The sequence below is a fragment of the Xenopus tropicalis genome, chromosome 8 (assembly GCF_000004195.4).
Source record: "Xenopus tropicalis strain Nigerian chromosome 8, UCB_Xtro_10.0, whole genome shotgun sequence".
Lineage (NCBI taxonomy): Eukaryota > Metazoa > Chordata > Amphibia > Anura > Pipidae > Xenopus > Xenopus tropicalis.
The window spans coordinates 57,900,528-57,916,180 of record NC_030684.2 but is presented as its reverse complement, the minus strand read 5'-3'; the positions used below and the strand labels follow the sequence as shown (position 1 = coordinate 57,916,180).

The following is a 15,653-nucleotide window of genomic DNA, read 5'->3' as shown; positions in this document are numbered from 1 at the left end:
ATAAAGGGAACGGTATTTCATTGACTTGCATGTCTCCTGTGTTTGAGGGTTGCAATGTTCAGATTATTTGCATGTGGCAAGAGGTGATGATTAATAGCTTCCAGGAGGACAAGGAATTGGTTTTAAAATGACTGGTCAGGAAATAAAGGGAAGATTGGCTTGCATCCCACTAGCCAGCCCATCTTGGGACCACACTCACTGAGGAACTCTCACAGACATACCCAAGGAAATGTAGGAAAGGCTTTTGCCTTCAGTCAGTACAGAAATCCAACATGTGCCGCAAGAAAAAAACTGGCTTGGATTTAATAAAAAGGCAACACAAGGTATATTATGGAAAAAGCACATTATGAGAATAACATAAAACAACCACTTTATAACAGTCAGTGCATAGTACAGCATGTTATAATAATTATATGTGACTAGGAAGACAGTTCGATAGAAAACATCCAAATTACAGAAAAAAAGTTGTCAAAATAATCATTTTGGCTCTGTCTTTGGCATTTCTTCTTATTCATGTTGGCAGCTGAGAGCAGCTCCCAGGATTCCTTAGCTGCTACAAACTGGAATGCTGGGAACTGTAGTGCCTAATGACCATAGGTTTAACAGCCCTGTGGGATGTTCTGTATTTAGTTATAAATAGAGTTATTTACTATACTGCTGTTGACACTAATAAGCTGCTCAGTAATCATCATGGGAGTCACACCTTCTTCATGTAGATAGGTAATAAAAACAATTTCCCTAGCATCAAACAACGCTAAATGAATAATAACACTGATACAGAATTAACAAAGACAATGAAAAAAGCCTATAGTTTTGAATAAATAAAAGTGCACTTTTGGGACAAAGTGCCATTAATTAAACAAAGCCGCTGTTTCCTTAAAAAATTATGGAATTGATAGCTGATCAAAAATGGGAATTAGAATTACAGCTGTCTAACAAATAAATACAATAATGGCCATCTGCAGTTCTTTAGTCAAATGCAGGCTATGCCAAAAATGCCCATGCTGCCCACTATTGCAATTGCCTGAAAGTGCTTGTGCAGATGATTTTCAGGTGATTGGCACTTGGAGCTTTGGCACTCCCACTTATGTAAACTAACACCATGTCATTAGGGTGATAATGATCCACTCCTGAATTTTTCAAAACCCAACTCCTTTTCACTTGAAGCGGCAAAATGAAATAAGGTCTTAAAAATGCCTGAAGTGGGTCATTATCTCCCTAATGACATGGGGATAGTTGACAACATGTCTGCACTCACATTTCCAAGCAGTAGTTTGTCTAACAAGTACTTGCACAAGCACCTTCAGGAGATTGCCATATGCCATGTCAGGCTCATGTTTGGATGATTTGGCACTATCCCTGAGCTGAAAATTGCAGGCACCAAAAAAGGTTAAAAAAAAAGGATTTCATAATGGCTGATACATCTCCATGTCACCTGTCATTTACATTAATGCACATTAAAGAGATTTTGCACCATAACATGCATTTTCTGTTCTTCTGAATGCCATTTGGCACAGAGGGGAATTGAGTGTTTTCCATTGGCTGAAATACACCAGGGCATAAATGGTAAATGTGCTGTTGTTGTTAATAGACTATCAATAAACCAAGGACATCAATAATTATTAAATAGTTGTTCTAATTGTATATTTATCAATTAGAATGCAAGGAAAAAATGGCAATTATAAATATGTATATTGTTTGAATGAAATATGTTCCATCCCACAGAGAGACTGTTACAGTTTCTCCCCAGTTATTTACAATGGACACTATACCTAGTTCATATGTTTGAATACACACTTTTTACTGTAAATGTTCAATATAATATAGCTTATTCGTTTTAACTGCCCCAGTCTTCTTATACCAGCAGTGTTAAAAGGTGAATTCTTATCCACAGACCCCTAAGAAACAGCACCCTCCAGTTATACAATGACAGGCTTTACCAAGACAACCTATTTGCACATATAATTGAAACAAAGCTAATTTTTTTAATCTTAAGCTAATGATTAACTATGATGTCCCTTTAAATCTCCTCACATGTGCAGAGAACACAAAAAACACACACGTTTGCAATATGTTTAGCTGCACAGTTCCTGTTTCTCCTGGTGTTATTCTAGCCTGACACGAGCGGCTTCTCCTACACCCCGCATGGGAGCTTAATTATCATCATTCCAGTCACGCTCAGCCCCTAACAGCTGCTTTTTATATCTGCCTAAAATTAAATCATTTTGCGAGTTTGATTAAAAACATTTTGAAAGGGGTAATAAAATATACAGCCAACGGTAGCTCATTTGCCATACTGCGCTATTTGCCTGAGTGCTGCATTTGGATTTTTATAGTTCACATTATTAGGTTTCACAGGTTGAGCATATTGGCAAGTAGACTGTCTGGTTGGTAGGTGTATATTACATAATGGTAAATGAGATCCTGTTTCACATCTTGCAGAGGCAGCACATCTAGAACAATAAGCTTACTGAGCACTGGGTAATGCTGCTCTTACATGTCTTTGCTCAATAGGGAGGAGGAGGAGTTTTTTTTAAACTGTGATTAGTATTCTTTTTAAAATACCAACATACTCAAGAGTATTGTTGGCTAGGTAACTAGTAAAAATAATGAGAGCAGATATGTACGATAAATGATTCCATGATCCTACAAAGGTGGACAAGAAGAACAGAATAGGTGCCATGCCAAGTCTCCTTGTGACATCCCTGCTATGTTCTTCTATTGTCCCATCATCATCCTTCTGTCAGGTTACAGTAAAAGTATGTTATCAAACTAAAATCTTATTATAGCAAGTTGGGTGCTAGGAGTTATATTCTTATTGTTGCCCAATCCTGGTCGAAATTAATGTACAGCATATCCTTTAAAATGGCGTTTTCCCTTAAACACGCCTACTTGGCAGATGTCCAAAACTAACATCTTTCATTTTCTTTGTTAACTTGTTGGCCACCTGTGTATAATGTCTCATATGTTTTTATTAGGAGCATATGACAAAAACTGCAGTCATTATACAAGGATTTATAGAGTAGAATTTAGCACTTAATTCTTGTTCTGGTCTATTTGTGCAACTTATACTGTGGGATGCAGAAAAGGGCTTCCTAGTACTGGACATTGTTGTAAAATTTATTGCCTATAAAACATTTAAAACACATTGCCCTAGGACAGTCTCAAGCTTTCCCTGTGTATATAGATTGTTTGGTACTTGGAACACAATGCAACCTTAAACTTGTCTGTAAGGAATGTCTACACATTCCACCAATGTTTCCAAATCGAATCAAAAGGCTTAAGATGCAAAGAAAAAAATCCTTTTCTGCATCCCTAGAGACAGAAACCACACATTATTTAATGCACATTAAGAAATGTAAATGCATTATAATATTTAATAGACCACATACTTCCCCCCAAATAGTCCCTTACAGAAGAGTACCAGTCACAGACCCCAAGGGCAGTGCTTACTGGAACGTGGGCAAGGTATTGAGCAGTCCAGTGTCAGGTCTAAGCATCACTGAGCATGATTAAACTGAAGCATAACTTAGAATCTCCTGATTTTTGTATTTTTAAGCACACAGTTTAGGTGAGAGGAAAAATACCTGAAATAACCTCCCTCCAGTTTCTTTGCTGGCAGAGAAAACACGATCCGCTCGCTTCTGCCCCATGTCTGCAGATGCATTACGCTGGCCTGTCAGCTCACACTCACAAATGTTTGGTATTTTGTATTTTGTAATGAAGAAGCAGTTACAATGTCTGTTATGACTGTGACATTAAGAACCTGTCAGCTATTTGTTTGCTAAACGGATTCTGTCATGATTTTTATATTGTACTTTTTATTTCTAAATTACACTGTTTACATAGCAAATAATGAATTCTGCTACTTAAAATGTTATTCTTGAATCAACAAATGGATTTTTTGTTTAGTTGTAATATTGGTGTGTAGGTGCCCTCTCAGTGCATTGTGCCTGAGCTTTCAGAAGGAGTCAGTGCTACACATTAGAACTGCTTTAAGGTAACCTATTGTTTCTCCTACTCCCGTGTAACTGGAGGAGTCCCAAGCCAGACTTGGATATTTTAAGGTGGCCATACACAGGGCTATTCTAGTTGCCGATATCAGTCCCTTAGACTGATTCGGCAGCTTATCAGCCTGTGTATGGGCAATATCGACAGGCCTGCCAGACCGACATCTGGCATGAAAACTGCCAGATCTCAATTGGGCAGGCTTGCTTTTTCGTCGGATTGGGGACCACATTGGTTTGTTGATACGGTCCCCGAAACGAAGGGTGCCTATACCCGCAGTTATAATTTGATCTTTTGGTCCCCATATCGCCCAACTGTAGGTGTATCTTAGCGTGTATGGTCATCATTACTATTGAGTGTTATTCTGATACCTACTGGAAGCTGCTATCTTGTTCCCTTCCCATTGTTCTGCTGATCGGCTGCTGGGGAGGAAAGGGAGGGAGAGTGGTATCACTCCAAATTGCACCTCAGCAGTAAAGTGTGACTGAAGTTTATCAGAGCACAGGTCACGTGGCTGTGGCACCCTGGGAAATGAAGAATATGGCTAGCCCCATGTGAAATTTTAAAATTAAATCTAAAAAATTCTGTTTGAAAAACTGATTTCAATGCAGGATTCTGCTGGAAAAGCTCTATTAACTGATGTGTCCTATGACAGTATTCCTTTAACCAAGGACACGTGTAAATGTTAATAATATTGGAATGTTTCTCTTTTCCAATACAATGTGTTATTCTGGATAAGTAATACTTATATAGTCAGTGCTCTGTTAAACCACTGACGTTTTTAGGGTGTCAGTATATGACTGATAAGGGATACTCATGGCTGAATGCCTCTTTGAGCTATCTCTTGCATTATGATAGAACACCTAAAAGCCTGCGCTTATGGGTTTATGTCCCAACAGCTGCGCCATTCCCTTGCTTTGAGTTTGTTTCGAGGATCAAATTTCATGTCTTTGTGTTCCCATTCCAATTGGCAGCAGGCCACATTCCTTTTCAGTACAAAAGGTGCACCTCTTTTATTCTTCTTAGTGATACACACACATAAATGCTGCAACACATTTTTTAATGAGGAGAGCACAGACTGTGACCAAGAAGTCACGGAATCGAAAAGCTAAATACTATTGAAACATTTGTACATAATTTTAAGAATAAGCCTTATCAACGTAACTTAAATATCTGTATGTGCCCTCCAAGGGATTTTTATAGACCTTGGTCTGCTCAAGTTGTCCACAGACTTCTTTGTATGACTCATTTTAACATAATCCTGCCCTTAAATATATAGTATGTGAAGTTGAATGTTACTGTCTTAGGAAGAAAAAGACAGAGTGCCCAAAATGAACAATATGATTAAATCTTGAGCATGTGAGCAGCACTGTCCACAGTATGATCTCTAAGATCATCCTTCCCTGTACAATGTGTTAATGAAATATGTGATTATTGTGACTCAACGAAGCTGCAGTTCCATGGCAGTGTAGCACCCTGCATTAGTAAAATGCCAAAATACCCTTTATTTAACTACATCAATGAGCAAAATTAAATTCAGCAAGGCTGACCAAGCACAGGACCATAGGCCAGATGAAGGCCCCAAAGCGATTTCTATGCCCCCATCCTGCCTATAAACTTTGTTGCCTTGTTGAGATCATAATTTTAGTAGAATGTGGTCGCACATTACATGGAAAAGGTTCTAGCTGGAGCAATATACTCAACACAGAGAAAGCGTAACCAATGCAAACAGTTTTCAATATTTTCATAAGTCGAAAGACATAAAAGTGGAAAGTAGGTCCTAATTATTATGTCATTTTAATATTTACTTCTTTTTATCTCTGGTCCCTGAAAATAAGCTCTCCATTATTTCTTTAAAAGCAACTACCCATAATAGGGTAACTCTGGATGCAGACATAAGACCTACAGAAAGCATAATGCGTTGTCATCCTGTCTTAAGCAATCTTTTATATTGGCCCCTTACAGATTTACCTTATAATATTTAAACACTAAGAACACTGAAAGCTGTGATGTGTGTACAGTCATAGTAAAGGTGCTGGACATTTTAACCTGGATATCACAACTGGAAAAACAGGTCACTCACCTGTCTGGCTTGGGAAGGCAAGCTGCTTGGCTGCATTTGTCTTTGCATGCGTGTTGGCTGCATTAGCTGGCGGATCTGCTGCTGGAGAAACTGGCTGTTGCTGACCTGCTGTTGAGGCTGCTGCACAGACGGATTTTGATGCTGCTGGAGATAATGAATTAGAGATCCAGGACCAGGAGACACATTCATTTTCTGTCCAGCAGAATCAGGCGCAAAATGAGATAGGGGTTTGGTGTTATTAAAAGAAAAATGATCATGTGAAACTTGTGTTTCATTGGCTATGCCAGGTTGCAGGCCATTAGAAGGCTGCTGCATAATCATGTTAAGGTTTTTTGACTGGTTTGTAGACATTGACTTATAAAGTGAACTTTGCATACTTGGTTGGCTGCTGGAAGGAGGAATATTAGACATCAGTGCATTCTGGGGACTAAACGGCTGTTGATGCAGTGCAGGGCTTGAAAGTTTTTCAGACTGATATGGTGGAGATGGCCCTGCATTTGAAGGTGTCATATTTCCCACAATGTTGTTCTGAGGGCTTTTGATGGCATTTGCTGGAATGTTACTTGAACTTCTGTTAGTCAACAAAGGGGCCTGTGGACTAAAGGGCTGCTGGTTAAGAGCTGGACTTGATATCTTTTCTGATACATAGGGAGGTGAAGGTCTGCTGGTTGCATTGCTGGTGGAAGTCATGCTTGACAGGAGGGAGTTCTGCGAACCTTGCATATTATTTCCTTGTAAACCACTGGTGGTCATACCAGACACCATAACATTCTGCGGACTGAAAGGCTGCTGTGGGGAAGACCCTGGCCTGTAAGTTGGGGAAAGACCTGTAGGTGAAATTGTTGGCCAGCTTGATGTCTGCACTTGCTGTTTGGCAGAAGTACCTTGTTTATTTGCAGCCAGTTGTTTCAGCTGCTGTGCATGCCAGTTGGTCCCAGGCATATTAGACATTGTTACAGGTAACACAGACTGTGCCTGAGGCTTATTCTGAGCAGATGGTATGGGTGACTGTACTTGCTTGTTTGCAGAAGGAACAGGATAATTTGTTCCAGCAGATGAAGGTCTAATTTGGGGAGAACCAGCACTAACAGGATTGCATCCTGCTGAAAAATCTTTGCTAGAGATAGGGTTGTCTAAGTGAGTTGTTGTTTGGGGAGAAAGTTTAGGTGTAGTACTCAAACTTGGCTGTGAATGGCTTATAACGATGGGTTCCTCAGCCTTACTTCCCAATATCTTCTCAAGATCCAAGTCATTTGGAGATGGATCAGGCATTTTAGTCAGTTCTTCAAGAAGGTCTTGCAGCTCTTGGTCCACAGATGGTAAATTGCTGGCCTTTTCTTCGAAGGCTGCTTTCTGGTTTATTTCATTACTCTGTGGAACAGAAAAGGGGGAAGCCATACTTCTACCATTCATGTGATTATTCTCCATAACAACTGAATGGGCACTTACCCCCATGGTAGCTGAATTTTGATTAGTTGCGAAAGGAGAGTGCTGTAATTCAGAGCAAGTTATGCCGGAGCTGGTGTTTTGAGTTTGGCCCATAGAAAGTGTTACATCATCAAGGCAGAGTCTTTTGTTGTCACTTGAGAAAATGATATCATTCATGCTAGATGACCCAGGGGAACTGTCATCTTCCAGTTTTCTCTTTATGGATCCTTGCAGCTGAAAGAAAATAATGCAGATTATTGTAATTTGCACATTTCTAAAGAACACTGCACATTTTAAAAAATATAATAGCAAGCAAAATGAAAGCACGTATTTGTTGTAGGAATATTGTAATTTACAGCTGTAATTCTAGTATGATTCAGCGAATACAAGCTGATTTTAAGCAGAATATATATATTTTATTTAGTTTACTAGTTCTAATTGCTGTGAAAATAATAAACAAAAAACTGTATTTATTGTGATTTCAAAATATTTAAAAATTGCATGAAGAGACATGCCTTAAAAATAAAAATATAGTCACCATTTTATTAGAAAGATTCCTATACAATAAGCCTATCTCTGACCTGTTGCTTTCCCCAAAGTGATCTTTGTGCGTAATGTGCCACCATGCAATTCTATAAACTTCTCCTTATTATTACTTACATCTAATGTTCTTAATAAGTCAATGAAATTATAAAGCACAAATAGAATTGCCTTTTATCATATATCAGTGAAACAGCTCTCTGATTACATTACTTAACAGAACACTGTTATATGTCTAATGACCATAAATACTGAAACATCAATTAAAAGCCTTATTGGTGTACATTAAGATTTTATAGTTCAATAGCTGGTAAGGGAAAGCTTGTTATGATTTAAGTACTCTGCAATTGTTTACAAAATCACATCAAGTCGAAAGGAGTTAAGGTGTTTGAGAAGAGAATGATGATGAATGTTACTAACACTTATTTAGAATTTCCTACAAAACTGTTGAAAAAGATGAATGAGGAAATGTGAATTAAATTAGTTGATTTTAAAAGGGTGCAAATCCCGCACCCTTCACTCCTTGCAACCTCCTCGGCCCCCTGCTGCATCTAATCACCCTGATTCTAAAAAGAAGAGTGGGTCGGAAACATTCATTCCTGCGTCAGGCTTCACGTTGGTGACTAGCGACTAAAAGCATACTTGCTGGAGTCCATCTTAAGGTTCTGTCCAAATGCATATGCTTCTGCTTGGCAATCATTGGTCCCAAAGACTAAATCATATTTTACTGAAATGTATGAAGGTCAGCATAGGCTGAAAAATGCTGAAAACACTTATCTGAGCAATTTGGTTTAAACAACACTAAACCTATTGACATACTGTAGGACCTATTGAATGCAGACTGTATTAAAAAAAGCAGCTGCCACTGAATGTTTTCCATATATTTGTTTCTTCAAAAGACTACTGTAACAATCAAAAATTCCCTTGTACTGCTGCCTAAAAATAAAGCTATATGAGTGAAAGTTTCAGAGGAACTAAATAAGGTTGGGAATATGTGCTGTTTTCACCTGTTGATATCAGACCATCCATCACTAAGGGCTCTGGCACACAGGGAGATTAGTCGCCCGCGACAAAACTCCCTGTTCGCGGGCGACTAATCTCCCCGAGTTGCCATGACCCGCCATCCCACCAGCGAACATGTAAGTCGCCGGCGGGATGGCACACGCGGCGGCGCGATTTCCCGAAATCGCCGAAAAAGCCTCGCAAGTCTAATCTCCCTGTGTGCCAGAGCCCTAAGCCAACAGAATTACACTGCAATGAGCCTCTCTAAACCTAAAATGACTGATAACAGAGGACAATAGCTTGCATAAAAGAAGATATCATGACTGCATACATTGTTGAACAACTCCAGGCATGGCCCGGGAAATATACATGTACGGTTTGAAGCAGCTCCAGTGTTTGTCTCACTTCCTTTCTAATTTATTAATTTCAAGGTTTGCTAGAATCCAAGGAGCAATTCCCACCTGTGTTCTATAATCAAAAGAAAAAATTTCATCTAGGATGGATTTGGCTTGAGTACTTAAGGGATGTGCGTGTGGTAGCCTTCTTCACAATATAGTTAATATTCCTGAAATTGAGTTTAAAGGTTTGGGACAGAGGTGTTGATATTTCTGGATGTGGGTGCTAAAATGAGGATCCTGCAGATGGCCATACACTTGCAAGACCGACTGGCCCAAGAGCCAAATGGACAGATATTGCATGATTTGGCTACCCATAGGGCTGACTACCATCTAAAAGGATCGAGGAGTATCTTTTAAAACTAGACAAGGTGAAATACATGGCCACATGTAATCAGTGTAAATTGTCCATTCCCTTCATAAATTAATCTTGGCTGCCCCACAGTAAAAAGTAAACTCAAGATAGTATTTCAAATAGACCAGTCTTGTTGGTACAGTTACTTTATTTTTTTTTTGTAATTAAAACAAAAGACGCCACACATTATAGTAGTATAGTATAGTTGGAGTACATACTCCCTTTTGAGGAAAGATTTTCTCATGATACAGACATCAGAACACACTATGTCAAATCAATATAAGCTTAGGTCTTCATTGACATCTGCATGAATTTATATTACTTTAACAGTTTTGAGAAAAATCTTAGAAAGCTTTTTAAAAGGTTTTCTGGATACAGTAGTTAATTCATTAACATACATAACAGATATATGTTTACACAAAGCAGAAACATAACTGAGCAGGGCACAAAATTCCAATCGACTGTGAGTGCCATTATGTGCAGCCGCGGCAGTAATGGCTATGACCTAGGTGTCAGCTTGATTAATCGGTCATTAGCACCACTGCTTCACATAATGAGGAAAAATCTTTATAGCCCACAAGAACAACAAACACAGAAACTGAATCAGTGAGAAGTTAACAAGACACAAACAAGGCAACAGCAGCTAGAACAAGCGGCCTTGATAGCTTGCACCTTATACCTACTTAGCTAGCCAATAAATACATCATTCCAGTTATTTCCAGCATGGGACTTCCCTATGCACTTCCATAACAACTGTTAGTATGTGAAAGATTATAATTATGGTGTATTTGTTCAGTGGGATAGAAAAGATCAGATACATTTACAATATATTAAGGCTTTCTTCATACCTAGAGATTTTATTGTCGCAGCCAAAAATTGGAGTGTTATATTCTTGCACCTTAAACAGGCAGTAAATTTTGGTTATTTGTTTTTGCATGTGCTCTTTCTGTTCCATTTATAAACACGTTTCTTGTACTGTGCTATGGAATATGTTGGCACATACATTTGTTGTAATAATAATGAAACAGCAGCTATTGCTATGTATCTGGTGCAAAGCGTTCTGTCTGGCATCAAAGATTCAAAGACACTGGTTTAAGACACAGGAACATACTGTACTAGGCACTAAAACCAAAAAGAGATGCCTAAATATTTATTTTAATGGCAGAATACAATAAAGCATTCAACACAGAGCCACGTAAGGCACTGCACCGTCTCTTCCACTGCCACAAGACATGCTCCTTTGCGGCATGTTGCGCTGCGGGAGATATACTGCACCATTAAATAAATATATAAAGTTAGAATTCATAACTTTATATTTTTATCCTTTGCTTACAGTATAACATTTTCAACAAAGTTCAAGGATGCTAAAATGTTGGTAGATCGCAGAAAGGTGAGATGGGATAGTGGCACACATGAGTGATTCCAACTTTAAAATCTGATGTCTCTGGTAGAGCAGCAGAAAGGATATGAAGTGAGGAGAAAAACTTGGAGGGTCCTACATTCATGTATTTATCAATAGAGATGTGTGTGCCAATGAAAGAGGACATGGTGCATAAAGAACAAGCACAATTTATTTCCAAAGAGCAATACCTATAGCCTTGCCTCGGTTAGGTTCTCCTGAACAATGATGAGGTGCTCATACATTTTAATAGCCTCCCTGCAGGTATGCGCTTGTCTATTTATAGCCAACTTCAGCTGTTATATGGCTTATCATCTCCTTTGCATGCCATTGCATTTGAATAAATTCATCAGAGAAAAGAATCTGTTTCTAGATAAGACAAATCCTGCACACATTCCCAATCTATGTCCTTTTTATTATCCAGCAGTTATTATAAGGAGTGTGGGACACACAGGCAAAACCTTCTGTATCTGAGTTCCTTATTCACTGATACTGGGTCTCACTGAGTCAATGCATTGGGGGAAGCTTCATATTGAAGTCTGATCGCAAGATAACTAGACCTGTTCTGTATCAAACATAATAAATCTTGAATCTGTGATCATTAACAGCCCTTTTTAAATGCTCATTGTAGAGTGGAACTGTGCCTTTATATCCAGGTCTAAACAGGTTGAAAACAGGAAAACTATACCCGAGAATTTGTAAATATAAACAGATAGTTTATATTATATTAAGTGACCTATTAAAGAGTCTTGCCAAACTGGAATATATATATATCAGTAAATATTGCCCTTTTATTGTCCTTACCCTTGATCCCCCATTTAGTGATGGGCTCTGTGCTCCCTCAGAGATCACGTGGCTTGTTTGTGTGCAGTGTGAATCCTATGATCCCAGGGGGCGGCCCTTAATTCTCAAAATGGCAATTTTCTATTTAGTAATACCCAATAGCACACACATACTAAAAAAGTATATTTTTATGAACATGGTTTATTTAGATGAAGCAGGGTTTTACATATGAGCTTGTTTCCGCCTTGTTTGGGTGTATAGTTTTCATTTAAGATTGTAGGGGGTTTGACACCTTTCAGTTGATTGATATGGCAGTCAATAGCGCACACTATCAGGGACAAATATTGATATATTTAACAGCAGTAGTTATTCTAATATGAACCAGCACAGGGCCAGTTCCACTGCAGAAACATTCAGTCATGTTTTCCCTTTCCACACTAAAATGACTTTTAATCAAATTCAACAATATGACTCACTCAAGGCTAAGAGCACAAACAACGACAGCGGAGAAATACTTCTGAGAAATTCTTTTGTTTTCTTTGTGTCGTGATGAAAACCACACACTTGCTAATATAAATTTACAGTGTTTACACAACACAGACCATTTTGATTTGTAAGTGTGCTTTTCCTCCAGTAATTGTCATCAAACAACATGCTACTATGCTCTTTTCTGTATGCAGATTAGAAGCATGGTATGATTATAAACCGGCCTTTGGAAAAGTTGCACTGGTTTGCAAGGATGCCCAACTGTATGATTAACTGGCCTGTAAACCTTAGATCTATACTTTAGAGTAAAAAAGTGCTCTTTTATTATCGTTTAGTGAAATAGCACCAACACATTCAGTACTGGACTAGCCCAACAGGATGCCAGGAAAACTACAGGTGGGCCCAGATGTCACCAGGGTCGGATTTAGCTTTCTTGCCCCCCTAGGCCCAGCTGCAGTGCCGCTCCCCCCCCCCCTTTCAGCTCCAGTGACCTAGGTCCCCAGCACTATTTAACATCCTCGGGCTTGTATAAAAATTAATCCAGTTTAGTGTAAGAGTTCATTTATGTTGCAACCCCGATTCCTCCACAACTGCACCAACAAATTGGTCCAATAGGAAAAAAATAAGGGCAAAGTCTGGACATGATGATGTAAGCATATATTCATTTTACTTGTTTCAATGTAAAATGAATTTTTTTGACCCGGGACTGGTGGGTCAAAACCTTCTGCCCGGTTTTTCAATTCTAATTCAGAACCTCTCAGAATTGCGTCCAATGGACACAATAACTTTGCCCCTGAGATCATCACGTGTGACCTTCGGTTTAAGACCAGGCAAAGGTGGCAACCCTAGATGAATATTTTGTGGAGGAATAGGAATTTCACCTAAAAAAAAGTTATGGACATTCCCAATATATACAGTCCTAATAATTTCTATAGTGGACCAGATCTTCTGAAAACACACTTTTAAAAAAACCTTACACTAAAATAAGCAAATAAAATGAAGTCAAATAAAGTGGCAGCCTGTATGTATGACACTAAGATGAACTGCTCTATCATGTCAGACTCACAGCTCCATACAAGCTCTTATAAGCTGTACGGCCAGCAGTCTGACATTCTATGACTAGATGTCCCCACAGTTGTTCACAGGCAAATGTAGCTAAAAAATTCAGTACATTCAGCCCTTTCAGACTTTCTTTCAAAAGCACCTGGGCCATATCGATAATGTCTCGCCGTGATCAGAGCAGCCATTTAGCTAGAACAGATGCATGAAATTTAAATTACTTCTGACAGGGATAAGTCAATTTGAAATATAAAAGAAGGGCAACGAGTAAAGTGGGTATTAAAGAAGCAATGAAAAGGCTGTTTGGCTGGAACAAGAGACACTCATCTGCGGTCGCATTTCTTTTGCATGTCAATTTCCAGAGCATTGTGTGCATTTAGTTAATGCATTGACTGTGGACAGTCAGAAAGTAAAGATTTAATGTGTTCTCCATAAAACCAACATTTCTTGAAGGAATCAAGAAAAGAGACATTTTCCACTGATTTATTTATTCCAGAGACATGCCGTGTTTGTGACCTTTGTTTGTGGCAATTATCACCAGAAAGCACTAATCTCTGAGAAAAAGCTCTCATTTCTAACAGCAGGAAATTGAAACCTAACAGCTCTGCATGACAGAGGCTCAGTATCCACACTACCACTCTCAAAGCTTCCCAAGGTTATTCCAAGGTTGAACCCCTGAGCGTGAAATGTTCTGTATTATATAATGCTACTAAAGCCCTGGCGTATCATATAAGTAACATTGCACTACATTCACAATTTTTATATTTGGATTCTGCCAATTTCAGGAATTGCTTGCATAATTCAGATTAACTGTTCAGTGGAAGCTCACAGAAACATACACAGGATAATTGCATCACAATTGCATCACAATCTTACCTTGTAAATTTTTATTTGAAAGTACAGGTACTGGAATTTTTTTTTACAAATCGAAAGCAACATCTCTTGAGTAAATTTACACCAGTGTAAGAACAATAAATGACTAAATGTAGTTAATTATTCTGGCTGAGCTAAAGCTTGTCACACACAGAATGATATGGGGCAGCAGAATTGCCTGAACATCACTTGGAACTCAGTGGATACTTTTAAGGGTGATGGCGCACAGGAGATTTGTCACCCACTGTTAAATCTGGGCTACCTTGGGCAACAAATCTGCCCTGAGTACTATCCTACCAGCAATAAAGACATATTTGGTGCTTTGCAAAGTTTCCTCCCAACCAAATTCCTTCAGGATTAGATAGGGTTTTGTCCGCTGATGTTTCCCATTGTTGGGTAGGTCAAAAGCCAACCTAAATGTGCTAAGGACTGAGCCTTCCTTTTGCATCTATTGTGATCCATTTATTATGCCTGTGAGCTTGTGGCAATATTGGAGAATAATGCCACCTTGTCTGTCACTGGATCCAAAGAGCCATTATTTAAATACAGCTGGAGGCTACAGATCTTACAGCCCTTATTTAAGATTTACTAATATCATCACACATACCTATGTACAGTAAACTATCCCAAATGTGGGCAATGCAAACAACTGCGTCAACCAGTTTTGCCCTGTATCTGCAAAGCCAAACAGGGTACACATGGTCAGGTACAGAAAAAGGATGTGAATGGAAACCCTGCTTATAAGTAGGATATATAATAGGTCTATAAGATCAGCATGCATTTAAAAGTATGTGTCTATCAGTGAGGCAGCATCTTCTGTAAAAAAGAACAAAAAAAACCAAACCGCTTTGAATTTGAATAGGACTTAGCCTTAAAATAATACAGGGACACACGTGGATACAAGTACATCCACGTGCCCCTTGTCAGAAACCATTGTGCATGAGTATATGTAATATAAAACCTGATTAATTAATATTGCTTCTATTTCAGATGCTTATTTACATTTTAGAGGGCAGCCTGTTCTAGCTGCGCACAATAACCAATGTGCTGTGAATGCTAAGGAGAAACAGGAAGCTTTTGTTAATTCCTGATTTACTCTCTGCAGTCTGATTTCTTCATAAAAATTTCGGTAGTCAGATCAGTAGGGAGTAAGTCGCCCTTGTGCTGTTTTCTGTGCATTTGGCATTTATGCTGATCGTATTTATGACACAGAAAGATGGAGTGTTAATCAGATTAATATGC

The 15,653-nt window shown here is 38.7% G+C and overlaps 1 protein-coding gene across 2 annotated transcripts in view; it reads right to left on the bottom strand.

The window, feature by feature from the left end:
- Positions 1 to 15,653, bottom strand: part of mamld1 (mastermind like domain containing 1) — a 121,773-nt gene that overhangs the window by 43,414 nt on the left and 62,706 nt on the right. The window contains exons 2-3 of one of the 2 annotated variants that reach the window (XM_012969490.3): positions 7,541 to 7,753; positions 6,092 to 7,462 (exon numbers count right to left, since the gene is read on the bottom strand). In XM_012969490.3, coding sequence (XP_012824944.2) covers positions 6,092 to 7,462; positions 7,541 to 7,753 — 1,584 coding nt within the window. Of the gene's footprint in view, positions 1 to 6,091; positions 7,754 to 15,653 lie in introns of both variants that reach the window. The other variant, XM_002934546.5, reaches the window with a different exon arrangement.